Source organism: Sciurus carolinensis, chromosome X, assembly GCF_902686445.1.
Source record: "Sciurus carolinensis chromosome X, mSciCar1.2, whole genome shotgun sequence".
Taxonomy (NCBI): Eukaryota; Metazoa; Chordata; class Mammalia; order Rodentia; family Sciuridae; genus Sciurus; species Sciurus carolinensis.
The window spans coordinates 131,288,844-131,302,008 of record NC_062232.1 but is presented as its reverse complement, the minus strand read 5'-3'; the positions used below and the strand labels follow the sequence as shown (position 1 = coordinate 131,302,008).

The window sequence follows — 13,165 nt, the reverse complement described above, 5'->3', positions numbered from 1 at the left end:
ACAAGGAAGTGACTGGTCTCAGTCCACACTTCCAAGAAATGAAGAACTAGGAGGAGCGTACTGAAGAAGCCCCCAGACTCTACCACTCCACTGAACTTTCCCAGGTTATAGAAGAGAAGTGAAATTTGCAAGCCAGAACAGAAATCTGGCTGTGTGGCAGTAGAATTATGGGTGGACACATTTGATGAAGTACAGTTTTTTAACCCTGTTTCAGACCGTATCATTGGATAAACATCCTTTTCAATGATAAAAATTTGAGTCATTTCTGGCGCTTTTCCTGGAAAAGATGTGAGGTTACAGGAACAGCCATAAGAGGCTGTTTTCTGGGCATGGCGCCCAGGACTCAAAGGGAGGCTCTAAAGAACATCTGGCTGACTTGATACATAGAAGCCTGCCCTGCATGTGTTTATTTGTGTGTATGTGTTTCTCTTATGCTGACTCATGGCATTGAAGCCTCTCTGGAAACACCCCCACCCTTCTGGTCATCCAGTTTACACACACCCCTTGAGCTCCTCCTTGGTTCAAATGTTAAATCAAGAGGAAGAAGGAAAACAAATTAAAGAGCTGCTCTTAAGTATCTTGAATTTTCTGTGTCCCCCCTCTTAATAGGAGAGAATACCCCAAGTTTGACTGTTCCCTGAAAGTACACTCTCTTCTTAAAGCATCAACATTATTCTAACCTTTGGATAATACTAGAAGAAGAGGTCACCTGTATTTTTGCTTCTGACTACTGGAAGTAAAAGCAGAAAGATGGCAAGCCTGAGGACCAACACTGAAACAGACCCTGAAATCGAGCTTTTTGTGAAGGTAAGTTTTCCACCTATAATAACAGCATACAGAATGTATTATCGACTCAGTACTTCAGCTTCTTTAAAAAAAACTCAATGTTTGGGCTAGAGATTGGAAAGAATTTTGGAGTTATTCCTACTCTCAGTTCTAGAAGAATGCCTGGGTGTTTGACTGTTCTTAGATGACAACCAAAAATAGATCTTGTCTGAAAAAGAGAAGATGATATGGTAGAAAGAGCACTAGAATAGTTGGTAGTCAGAGTAACTAAATTCTATTTTCAGTGACTTCCTATGTAACCTTGGGGAAAAAATCTCTTCCTGCAGACCTTTTTTCTGCATCTATGTGATGAAGAAACAAAATCATCCTGAAGGGCTTTCCAGCTTCAGAATCTGGATTTTATGAGATAGGTTTTGCAAGGTCCAAATGAGTGGAGGAAAGGACCAAGAATGACTTGAGACCCCAATTCGCACACAGCCCAGACAAAACTTTCTAAAATTCTTTCACAATGGAATAACATAATAGCAGTTATATAGATGCTGTGGAAGAAAAAAGCCAGAAATCTGTGTGCCTGTTATGTGAGGAGCATAAGGAGGAGTCATTTTAGAATTCTGCACTTCCTCTTTTTAATCTGACTTGGAGGTTTTGAAAAATATGTCTTAACTTTTCTGAAAATTACTTTGGAAAACCCCTAAAGCAGGAAAAAGAAACATGCATTTCCAAATTACTCATCAAGCAAAAAAAAAATTTGTATGGGTTATTCCAAGTAGAAATGAAAGTTTCCTAAATCTTTCCATACATAAACTGTTTAGTTTTACAGTGTGTTTTCATTGAGTATTGGAAATATTTAGGATAATAATAATATAATAATAACAACAACAACTTGGTCCTTTTCTAAATCCTTTCAAATACTTTTATGTATATTACCTCATTTATCCTAACAGCAAGTTAGGATATAGGTTACTATTAATACATTATACATTATCATATCATAATAATGAAATTATACATTATCATCAGTAGGAGTGATAATAGTAGTTACTACTTTATTAAAATTTTGTTATTACAATCTTATAGTAATATTGTCCTCCCACTTCTATGTAAGTATAGTAAAACATTAAAGTTTATGTAACTTGTTTCTAAAACTATACAGCCTATTTATGACTTTACAAAGACATAAGAAGGACAAAATAAGGTATACTTATCAGATGTTAAATTAAACACCCTTGACCAAAGTAATTGTTTTAAAACAATTTGAGGTTATTTATCAGTTGATCACACATATACAATGAGGACATCATCAACCTGTCTTTTCAAAGATCAGTGAATTCCTACATAGCAAGTCATACAAATAAGTATTTGCTGGACTATGGATCATAAGAGCTATCCTATCTCTGGATTGTAGCAAAACATGTGACTATTCAGACAGTTAGGATAAAAATGAGTCTTGGTTTTCCAACTAGCCTTTTACATCTACCAATTCCAAACGAGGTAACATTTCTTCATAGGGCAACTAAATTGCTTCTTTTGTCTAAACTGTTAATTCATTCAATTAAGTCATATTTCTCAAATCAGCTGTTGTCATTGATCTGCATTTATCTTCACAAGACTTCCTATATTCGAGTGGTAATCTAGAGAGGAGAGGTTAGCAAATCACACACTGGATGTGTAAATGTTGAATTAAATAACAACTTTCAGTTTAAACTAACCTATTATTTATTGCGTACTTTCTGTATGGCAAGCAATATGCTAAGTGGCTTATTACTGACCCCATTTTATGGATACAGAAACTAAAGAAAAATATAGCTAAGTAACTTTGTCCAAGATCACTGAACTCGTGAATGAAAGAGAACTCTAATCCTTTAAAATAGTATGTATAATTTATTCAGTTATTTTTAAATGGGTGAATACTTTAGTAAAAACTTCCAGAATTTCATCAAATAGAATACTTTAGGTGTAAGTTTATCTAATGTCATTGAAACAAATTACAGATTTTCTAGAAGAAACTTGAGTTACATCTGGGTCAGGTGTTTTGTTTTGCTTTGCTTTAATATGTGTTCCACAGATCGTGTACATATATGAATATACCACAGTGAATCTCCACATTGTGTACATCCACAAGACTGGGATCCTAATTGGAATAAGACATACTCCATGTTTGTATAAATATGTCAAAATACACTCTACTGTCATATACAACTGAAAGAACAAATAAAACATTTTTAAAAAGATCTCTAGAAATTTCATGGAATATGGACAGGGACATAAGAGTCAAGAAGGGAAACAAATGCTAAGTTTTAAAAATATTGCTCTTTATCAATGGTAAAAATTAAATGAATCTATGATTTCCAACACAGCTACCTCTGGCTGTGGTTTAAAAACTCTACCACAACTTCTTTCCTGTACTGTTGATGGGATCCCTAGAAAAGATTAAGCACTTTTCTGTCACAATTAAAAATTTCTATCATACCACCTTTATATTCCATGTAGTCAGTGAAAACACTGTCCTTCATCTCTGAATGATGTGTACAAGCTTTATATCCAGGAACTAAGAACAGAGAAGTTTATCATCCATATTTTATTGTCTCTAAATGCAGGACCCATCTTCTTTGTTCATTCTTTGAATGTTTACATTCTCTACCTAACACTCTAAAATTAGGGTTTAGTAGATTTGTATAGAAAATTATGGAATGAAATGTTTGGGTCAAAATTGTGAATGTAATTCTTTTGTCAAAAACATTGTCTATGGGAGGGGGTCAAGAATGGAGGAAGGAGGGACTGTATAGAGGGAAAAGAGGGGTGAGGGGGTGGGGGAAGGAAAAATAACAGAGTGAATGAAACACCATTACCCTATGTAGGTGTATGACTACACAAATGGCATGCCTCTACTTCATGTACAAACAGAGAAACAAGATGTATCCCATTTGTTTACAATACAAATGAATCAAAAAAAAACATTGTCCAACATGCTTAAAAACAAGAGATTATACTCTTCACTGACTATTCAAACTGTTTTCAAACTTATAGTTTGAAACTTATAGTTCTAAATAGTTAGAACTATTATAAAAGTATTATAAAACTGATTGAATTAAAAATTCAAGAAAACTATTAGATGGGAGAAAGCTGTGGGTTTTAGAGGGGACAGTCCAGGGTTCACTAAGTGAGAACAATATATTTGTTATCAACTCTTGAATAGATGAGTGTACTTGAGAAAGCCAGTCTCTCTGAGCCTTACTGTCCTCACATATAAAAGAAGAGTAATGATAGAATCCACCTTGAAGGATCATCCTCATGACGATTAAATGAAACAACTATGTAAATTACAGCAGTTGGTAACATAGTAAATAGTCAATAAATGTTGGCTATTGCTGTTATTATTTTGAAGTTTAGAAATGTAGGTCACAAACACAGACAAAAAGTTGTCTTTGAGCTAAAGACACTTAAAAGAGGTAAGTGATTTGTCCATTAAACTAGGGAATTTATGTCTTTAAATTTTATGTGATGGCACTTTAAATCAGGATAACATAAACAGAAAAAAAAACGTGTTTTCCTGTGAAACTTTGCTGCATTTCCCCACCACGTCAGTGTTTTGACTGTCCTTTTGCTAAAGGAGACCCACCCTTCCTGCCATATCTATTATCAGACTTCATTCTTCTTCCTGCCTCCCACCCTTAATCATGCTTCCACTCACTAAGCCCATTTCTGTTTGGATCCTTAGTCTAACTTCTATTAAAAAAGAAATGCAGTTGCCAAGGTTGGTTGCCTCTTCTCATGTCTGTTCACTCCCTGACATCAGAAATGAATCACAATAAATATCATTTCCTCAGTAATGCCCACTGCTGAGCAAAAGGAAAATTTGCCAAAACCCTGAAGTTATTCCCAGGGTTTCTGGGACCTCAATATTTCTATAAATAAGAGATCAAAGAATCTTTAAGACGAAGTAACTTTCTAGCCTGTAGAAGCAAGACAAAACAGGAAAATATTGGGTCCAACAGATGAGAGATGCTGATAACCAGAAGTTCAAGATCGGGGTGTAAACATGACCAGGTTCAGGTAAGGACTCTCTTCCTGGCTGGTAAATGGTCACCTTCTCAGTGTGTCCTCACATGATAGGGAGAGAGCCTCTCATCTCTTCTTAATAAAGACACTAATCCCATTATGGAATCCCCACCCTCAAAACCTCAACTAAATATAATCACCTCCCAAAGGTCTCATTTCCAAATAAAATTACATTAGGGGTTAGGGCTTCAACATATTGATTTGAAGGCAGGACACAATGCAGTTCATAACAGACAGCAGTGCCTTTCAAAGAATTAGACACCCTAAAGAAAGAGTAGGTTTGTGTATGGAATAAAGAAAATGGATTGAGCTCCTCCTGGCTTTCACTCTCTCTTGCACATGTGCTCTCTCCCTCTCTCTTTTCCTCTCATTTTCTCTCTTACCCTGCAGGGAGACACTCTGCCTGTTTGCTTAATAAACTCTCTTATGTGAGAAAAAAAAAGAAAAGAAAATGGATTGAAATTCAGTTTGAGATATGTTGAAATTGAAGTGTCCCAAAACCTAGATCATGAGGATGCTACATCAGCTGTAACCCTCTGAAGAAATGGCTTACATTTCTTCCTCATTCCTCTTCTTTTGTCCTTTAGGTAACCTCCTCATTGCTTTTTCCAGATTATTTTACCATCCTTTGTACACATAAATATCTAGGGTGAAAAATAACAGAATGAATCAAACACCATTACCCTATGTAGATGTATGATCACACAAATGGTATGCCTTTACTCCATGTACAAACAGAGAAACAACATGTATCCCATTTGTTTACAATAAAAAAAATTTACCCTTCTGCATTTGCACTACAGAGATGCCATAACATCATTATCACTTATATAACTCACTTTAAAAAAATATCTAGGGTGAGTCTCAAAACATCAAACTTACCACCCACTGTCCTTCATTATTTGTAGTTTTCCAATCTCCAGATCATTCTCCCTTATTTTCTGAGCATTATTGTCACTCTTTCCAGTACTGCTTCTATCATAATTCTTGGTGATTTTGATATCTACCCAGATAATCCAATACTCTGATTTCTCACATCTTGACTTTTTCTCCAAGGATCTTATTCTCCATAATCTCTCAGATAACCCTTTCCCATGGTCACTACATTGTGTGCAATCCCTGAATAACATCATTACTTGAAACTTTGTTCTGTGCTTTTTCAACTTTTCTATTTTAACATACTTTATCAAATTGTAATTTACATCAAATAAAATGCACTTAAGTATACAATTCAATGACTTTGAACATATATGTGTACATATATATATGTAACCAGTATTCCAATCAAAATATAGAATATTTTCATCACATCAGAAAGTTCCCTTATGTCTCTTTGCAGTCAGTCTTTCTCACCCCACTCCACAGTACCATCCACCTACAGATAACCACTGATCTGTTTTCTGTCCAGATAGATTGGCTTGCCATTTTCTAGAATTTTTCTGTAGAGGGAATCATACAATATTATGTACTCTTCCTGTGTGGCTTCTTTGACTTAGAATAATAATTTTGGGATTCCCCCATGTTTTGTGCATCAATAGGTCATTCCTTTTTATTGCTGAAGTATTCCATTGTATGTATTTGCTATTGTTTGTTCACGCATTCACCCACTGAAGAACATTTGTATTGTCACCAGGTTGTGGATATTGTGAATAAAGTTGTACTAGTCATTCTATATCTATATGCTTTTATTTCTATTCAGTTAATACCTAGGATTGGAATTCCTGGGTCATATGATAGACACATGTTTAACTTTGACAAACTTTTATAAAGCAGTTGTATCATTTTATACTTCAAATAGCAGTACTTGAACATTCTGGTTGCTCCACATCCCTGCCAACACTTGGTGTGATCAGTCTTTTCCATTTTAGTTACTCTAATGTGTTCATAGTGGGGTTTTAATTTGCATTTCCCTGATGACTAATGATGTTGAGAATCTTTTTGTGTTCTTATTTATCATCTGTATATTGTCTTTTATAAAATGTCCAAATCTCTTGCCCATTTTTAAAGTTAAGCACTTTGTTATTGAGTTTTAAGAGGTTTTTATTCATATTTTAATTTCCTTACAATAAAAAATGTTTTTCATTTTCCTAACAATTGTTGTGAAGATTTTAGCTTTGATACATTATTAAATTTTCTCCTCTCCCTCACTCTGAATCACAGTCACATTGACCTTCTTTCAGTTCCTTATATGTGTCATGTGCAAGCCTATTGCAAAATCTTTGTATACGCTATTTCCTCTGTTTAGAATGCCTTCTTCATGACTATTCACCTAGTTAATTCTTATTCCTCCTTTGAACCCAATTTAAATGCCACTTTCGCAATAACAACCTTCCTTAATGAATTTCACATTGTTTCTCTGTGTTCTTCTGTTTCACACACATGAAATGTACTTCCTTATTTCAAAGAATTTATGTCTATTTAAAACTGAGAGTTAATTTGAGGGAATATTTTTATTTTAAAATAAAATAATATTATAATATTTAATATGTTATAGATACACACAAATATAGTCTAGTATATGTTAAACATAATTATTTGTTAAGTGAATATGTATTGGGTATGTAAATGAATGGTTGAATGAATGAAGATGAATAAAGGGTCTACATATTTAACTCAATATGTACAAAATTTCAAAGCAGAAAAATGTGTTGCTATTTTTAATCCATAGGAGAAGGTGGTTTTTTTTATAATGAATGGTATGAGAAAACTATTAACTATTTGTAAAAAATAGTTAAAAATACTAAAATAGGAGTCCCAATACACTTCTCACTCCAAAATAAATTACAAATAGATGAAACAAATGCAAAAATGAAGAAAATGAAACCATAAAAACATGACAGAAGATCTTTTATATTAAAACAAAATAAGAAAAAAATAAGTTTTCGTAATCTTGATATATAAGCAGATCAGAAAAACCAGACTCTATAGAGGAAAAGAATGATAAATACTATGTAAATTGTTTTTGGTACCAGGATTGAACCCAGGCATGTTTAACCACTGAGCCACATCTCCAGCTCTTTTTTCTTTTCTTTTTTTTTTTTTGTATTTTTTAGTTGTAGATGAACCCAATACCTTTTTTTCTATTTATTTATTTTTATGTGGTGCTGAGGATGGAACCCAGTGCCTCACATGTGCCAGGCAAGTGCTCTACCACTGAGCCACAGCCCCAGCCCTCCAGCTCTTTTTATTTTTTATTTTGAGACAAGGACTCACTAAGTTACTTAGGGACTTGCTAAATTGCTGAGACTGGCTTTGAACTTATACTCCTCCTGCCTCAGCCTCCTGAGCCACTTGGATTGTAAATTTAATTTTCAAATGACATGTTTTTAAAATTACATGTAACATGCATCATAAAGAGTTAATATCTTGGGGGGCGATCCAAGATGGCGGCCTAGAGGGAGACTGCACTTCCAGTCGCTCCAGAACCCAGGAGTTAAGAAGGGGAGGCATTGAGAGACTCGGACTGAAGTGGAGCCACGGGTGAGTCTGCCCACTGGGTAAAGCTCAGCCCGGGTGGCAGGCCCAGATAGAGGTGGCTTAGCGGAGCCGGGCAGGGCAGCTAGAGTCATCCACAGGCAGTCCTGCGCACTCTGGCGGTGGGCCCCGCCCACACGGCCAGCTGCACGGTGCAGGCCCACAGTGAGAGCATTTCCGCACAGAGCCAGTTCCAAACCCTGGAACCAGTAGGGGGCTAGGGGCAGTATTCTTCGAATGAGCTGCTTTATCAGATTCCTCCAAGACTCCAGGCTACTGAAGACTGGGAGGTGATACACTGGAAATCTACTGGGACACTATAAGCCAATAGTGGAAAACTGCAATATCTCAGGGTCCCACTGACAACTGACCATTATGAGAAAACAAGGGAAGAAAATGTCCCAAACAAACCTAGATACTACATCAATAAAACCCAATGACAGCACAGCAGAAGAAATGTCAGAAAGGGAGTTCAGAATGTACGTAATTAAAACGATCAGGGAAGCTAATGAGGAGATGAAAGAGCAAATGCAGGCATTGAAGGAGGAGATGAAAGAGCAAATGCAGGCATTAAATGATCGCACCAATCAACAGTTAAAAGACCAAATACGGGAAGCAAGAGATCATTTCAATAAAGAGTTAGAGATACTGAAAAAAAACCAAACTGAAATCCTTGAAATGAAGGAAACAATAAACCAAGTTAAAAACTCCATAGAAAGCATAACCAATAGGATAGAACACCTGGAAGACAGAACCTCAGACATTGAAGACAAAATATTTAACCTTGAAACAAAGTTGAACAAACAGAGAAGATGGTAAGAAATCATGAACAGAATCTCCAAGAACTATGGGATATCATGAAAAGGCCAAATTTGAGAATTATTGGGATTGAGGAAGGCTTAGAGAAACAAACCAAAGGAATGAACAATCTATTCAATGAAATAATAACAGAAAATTTCCCAAATCTGAAGAATGAAATGGAAAACCAAGTACAAGAGGCTTATAGAACTCCAAACATACAAAATTACAACAGACCCACACCAAGGCACATTATTATGAAAATACCTAACATACAAAATAAAGACAGAATTTTAAAGGCTGCAAGAGAAAAGAATCAAATTACATTCAGAGGGAAACCAATAAGAATATCAGCAGATTTTTCAATCCAGACCCTAAAAGCTAGAAGGGCCTAGAACAACATATACCAAGCCCTGAAAGAAAATGGATGCCAACCAAGAATCTTATACCCAGCAAAACTTACCTTCAAATTTGACGATGAAATAAGATCCTTCCATGATAAACAAAAGCTAAAGGAATTTACAAAAAGAAAGCCAGCATTACAGAACATTCTCAGCAAAATATTCCATGAGGAAGAGATGAAAAACAACGATGCAAATCAGCAACGGGAGGAACTAGCCTAAAGGAACAGCCAAATAAAGGAGAAACCAAATCATGTCAAAAACAAATATGAGTCAATTGACTGGGAATACAAATCATATCACAATAATAACCCTGAATGTTAATGGCCTGAACTCATCAATCAAAAGACACAGACTGGCAGATTGGATTAAAAAGAAAAATCCAACAATATGCTGCCTGCAAGAGACTCATCTCATAGAAAGAGACACCCATAGACTAAAGGTGAAAGGATGGGGAAAAACATACCATGCACACGGACACAGCAAAAAGCTGGAGTATCCATCCTCATCTCAGATAATGTGGACTTCAAACCAAAACTAGTCAGAAGGGATAAAGAAGGACATTACATGCTGCTTAAGGGAAGCATAAATCAGCAAGACATAACAATCATAAATATCTATGCCCCGAACATTGGCTCATCCACGTACGTCAAACAAATCCTTCTCAATTCCAGAAATCAAATAGACCACAACACAATCATACTAGGCGATTTTAACACACCTCTCTCACCACTGGATAGATCGTCCAAACAAAAATTGAATAAAGAAACTATAGATCTCAACAACACAATCAGCAATTTAGACTTAACGGACATATATAGAATATACCATCCAACAAAGAACGAATATACTTTCTTCTCAGCAGCACATGGATCCTTCTCTAAAATAGACCATATTTTATGCCACAAAGCTACTGTTAGCAAATACAAGAAGATAGAGATACTACCTTGTACTCTATCAGATCATAATGGATTGAAATTAGAAATAAATGACAGAATAAAAAACAGAAACTTCTCCAATGCCTGGAAACTAAATAATACACTATTATATGATGAATGGATAACAGAAGACATCAGGAGGGAAATAAAAAAATTCTTAGAAGTAAACGAGAACAAAGACACATCATATCAAAATCTCTGGGACACTATGAAAGCAGTACTTAGAGGAAGATTTATTTCATGGGGTGCATTCAAAAACAGAAGTAGAAATCAACAAATAAACGAGTTAACACTACAGCTCAAAGCACTAGAAAAAGAAGAGCAGACCAATACCAAAAGTAGTAGAAGACAGGAAATAGTTAAAATCAGAGCCGAAATCAACGAAATCGAAACAAAAGAAACAATCGGAAAAATTAATAAAATAAATAGTTGGTTCTTTGAAAAAATAAATAAAATTGATAAACCCTTAGCCACACTAACAAAGAGAAAGAGGGAGAAAACTCAAATTACTAAAATTCGGAATGAACAAGGAAACATCACAACAGACACGACTGAAATACAAAACATAATTAGAAGCTATTTCGAAAATCTATACTCCAACAAAACAGAAAACCTTGAAGACATCAACAAATTTCTAGAGACATATGAACTACCTAAACTGAACGAGGAGGACATACACAACTTAAATAAACCAATTTCAAGCAATGAAATAGAAGAGGTCATCAAAAGCCTACCAACAAAGAAAAGTCCAGGACCAGATGGGTTCTCAGCCGAGTTCTACAAAACCTTTAAAGAAGAGCTCATTCCAATACTTCTCAAACTATTCCATGAAATAGAAGAGGAGGGAACCCTCCCAAACTCGTTCTATGAAGCCAATATCACCCTGATACCTAAACCAGACAGAGACACATCAAGGAAAGAAAATTTCAGACCAATATCCTTAATGAACATCGATGCAAAAATTCTCAACAAAATTTTAGCAAATCGCATACAAATATATATTAAAAAGATAGTGCACCACGATCAAGTGGGTTTTATCCCAGGGATGCAAGGTTGGTTCAACATTCGGAAATCAATAAATGTCATTCACCATATCAACAGACTTAAAGTTAAGAATCACATGATTATTTCAATAGATGCAGAAAAAGCATTTGATAAAATACAGCATCCCTTCATGCTCAAAACACTAGAAAAAATTGGGGTAGTGGGAACATTCCTTAACATTATAAAGGCCATCTACGCTAAGCCCATGGCTAATATCATTCTAAATGGTGAAAAACTGAAAGCGTTCCCCCTAAAAACTGGAACAAGGCAGGGATGCCCTCTTTCACCACTTCTATTCAACATCGTCCTTGAGACTCTAGCCAGAGCAATTAGGCAAACCAAAGAAATTAAAGGGATACCAATTGGAAAAGAAGAACTCAAACTATCCCTGTTCGCTGATGACATGATTATATATTTAGAGGAACCTGGAAATTCCACCAGAAAACTTTTAGAACTCATAAGTGAATTCAGTAAAGTAGCAGGTTACAAGATCAATGCTCATAAATCCAATGCATTTTTATACATAAGTGATGAATCTTCAGAAAGAGAAATTAGGAAAACTACCCCATTCACAATAGCCTCGAAAAAAATAAAATACTTGGGAATCAATCTCACAAAAGAGGTGAAAGACCTCTACAATGAGAACTACAGAACACTAAAGAAAGAAATTCAAGAAAACCTTAGAAGATGGAAAGATCTCCCATGTTCCTGGATAGGCAGAATTAATATCGTCAAAATGGCTATACTACCTAAAGTTCTATACAGATTCAATGCAATTCCAATTAAAATCCCAATGATGTACCTCGCAGAAATAGAGCAAGCAATTATGAAATTCATCTGGAAGAATAAAAAACCTAGAATAGCTAAAGCAATCCTCAGTAGCAAGAGTGAAGCAGGGGGTATTGCAATACCAGATCTTCAACTCTACTACAAAGCAATAGTAACAAAAACGGCATGGTATTGGTACCAAAATAGACAGGTAGATCAATGGTACAGAATAGAGGACATGGACACAAACCCAAATAAATACAATTTTCTCATACTAGACAAAGGTTCCAACAATATGCAATGGAGAAAAGATAGCCTCTTCAACAAATGGTGCTGGGAAAACTGGAAAACTATATGCAATAGAATGAAACTAAACCCCTATCTCTCACCCTACACAAAACTCAACTCAAAATGGATCAAGGACCTCGGAATCAGACCAGAGACCCTGCATCTTATAGAAGAAAAAGTAGGTCCAAATCTTCAACTTGTTGGCTCAGGATCAGATTTCCTTAACAGGACTCCCATAGCACAAGAAATAAAAGCAAGAATAAACAACTGGGATAGATTCAAACTGAAAAGCTTTCTCTCAGCAAAGGAAACTATCAGAAATGTGAAGAGAGAGCCTACAGAGTGGGAGAATATCTTTGCCAACCATACCTCAGATAGAGCGCTGATTTCCAGAATCTATAAAGAACTCAAAAAACTCTACACCAAGAATACAAATAATCCAATCAACAAATGGGCTAAGGAAATGAACAGACACTTCACAGAAGAAGATGTACAAGTAATCAACAGATATATGAAAAAATGTTCAACATCCCTAGTAATAAGGGAAATGCAAATCAAAACTACCCTAAGATTTCATCTCACCCCAATTAGAATGGCGATTATCAGGAA

General features: G+C 35.5%; 1 protein-coding gene across 1 annotated transcript in view; it reads left to right on the top strand.

Moving 5' to 3' along the window:
* Window positions 1-436: 436 nt before the first annotated feature.
* The window catches only part of Clic2 (chloride intracellular channel 2), a 40,851-nt gene continuing 28,122 nt past the window's right edge, over window positions 437-13,165 (top strand). The window contains exon 1 of the mRNA XM_047537159.1: window positions 437-807. Within this exon, the coding sequence (XP_047393115.1) occupies window positions 751-807 (57 nt within the window). The 5' untranslated portion in view covers window positions 437-750. The remainder of the gene's footprint in view (window positions 808-13,165) is intronic.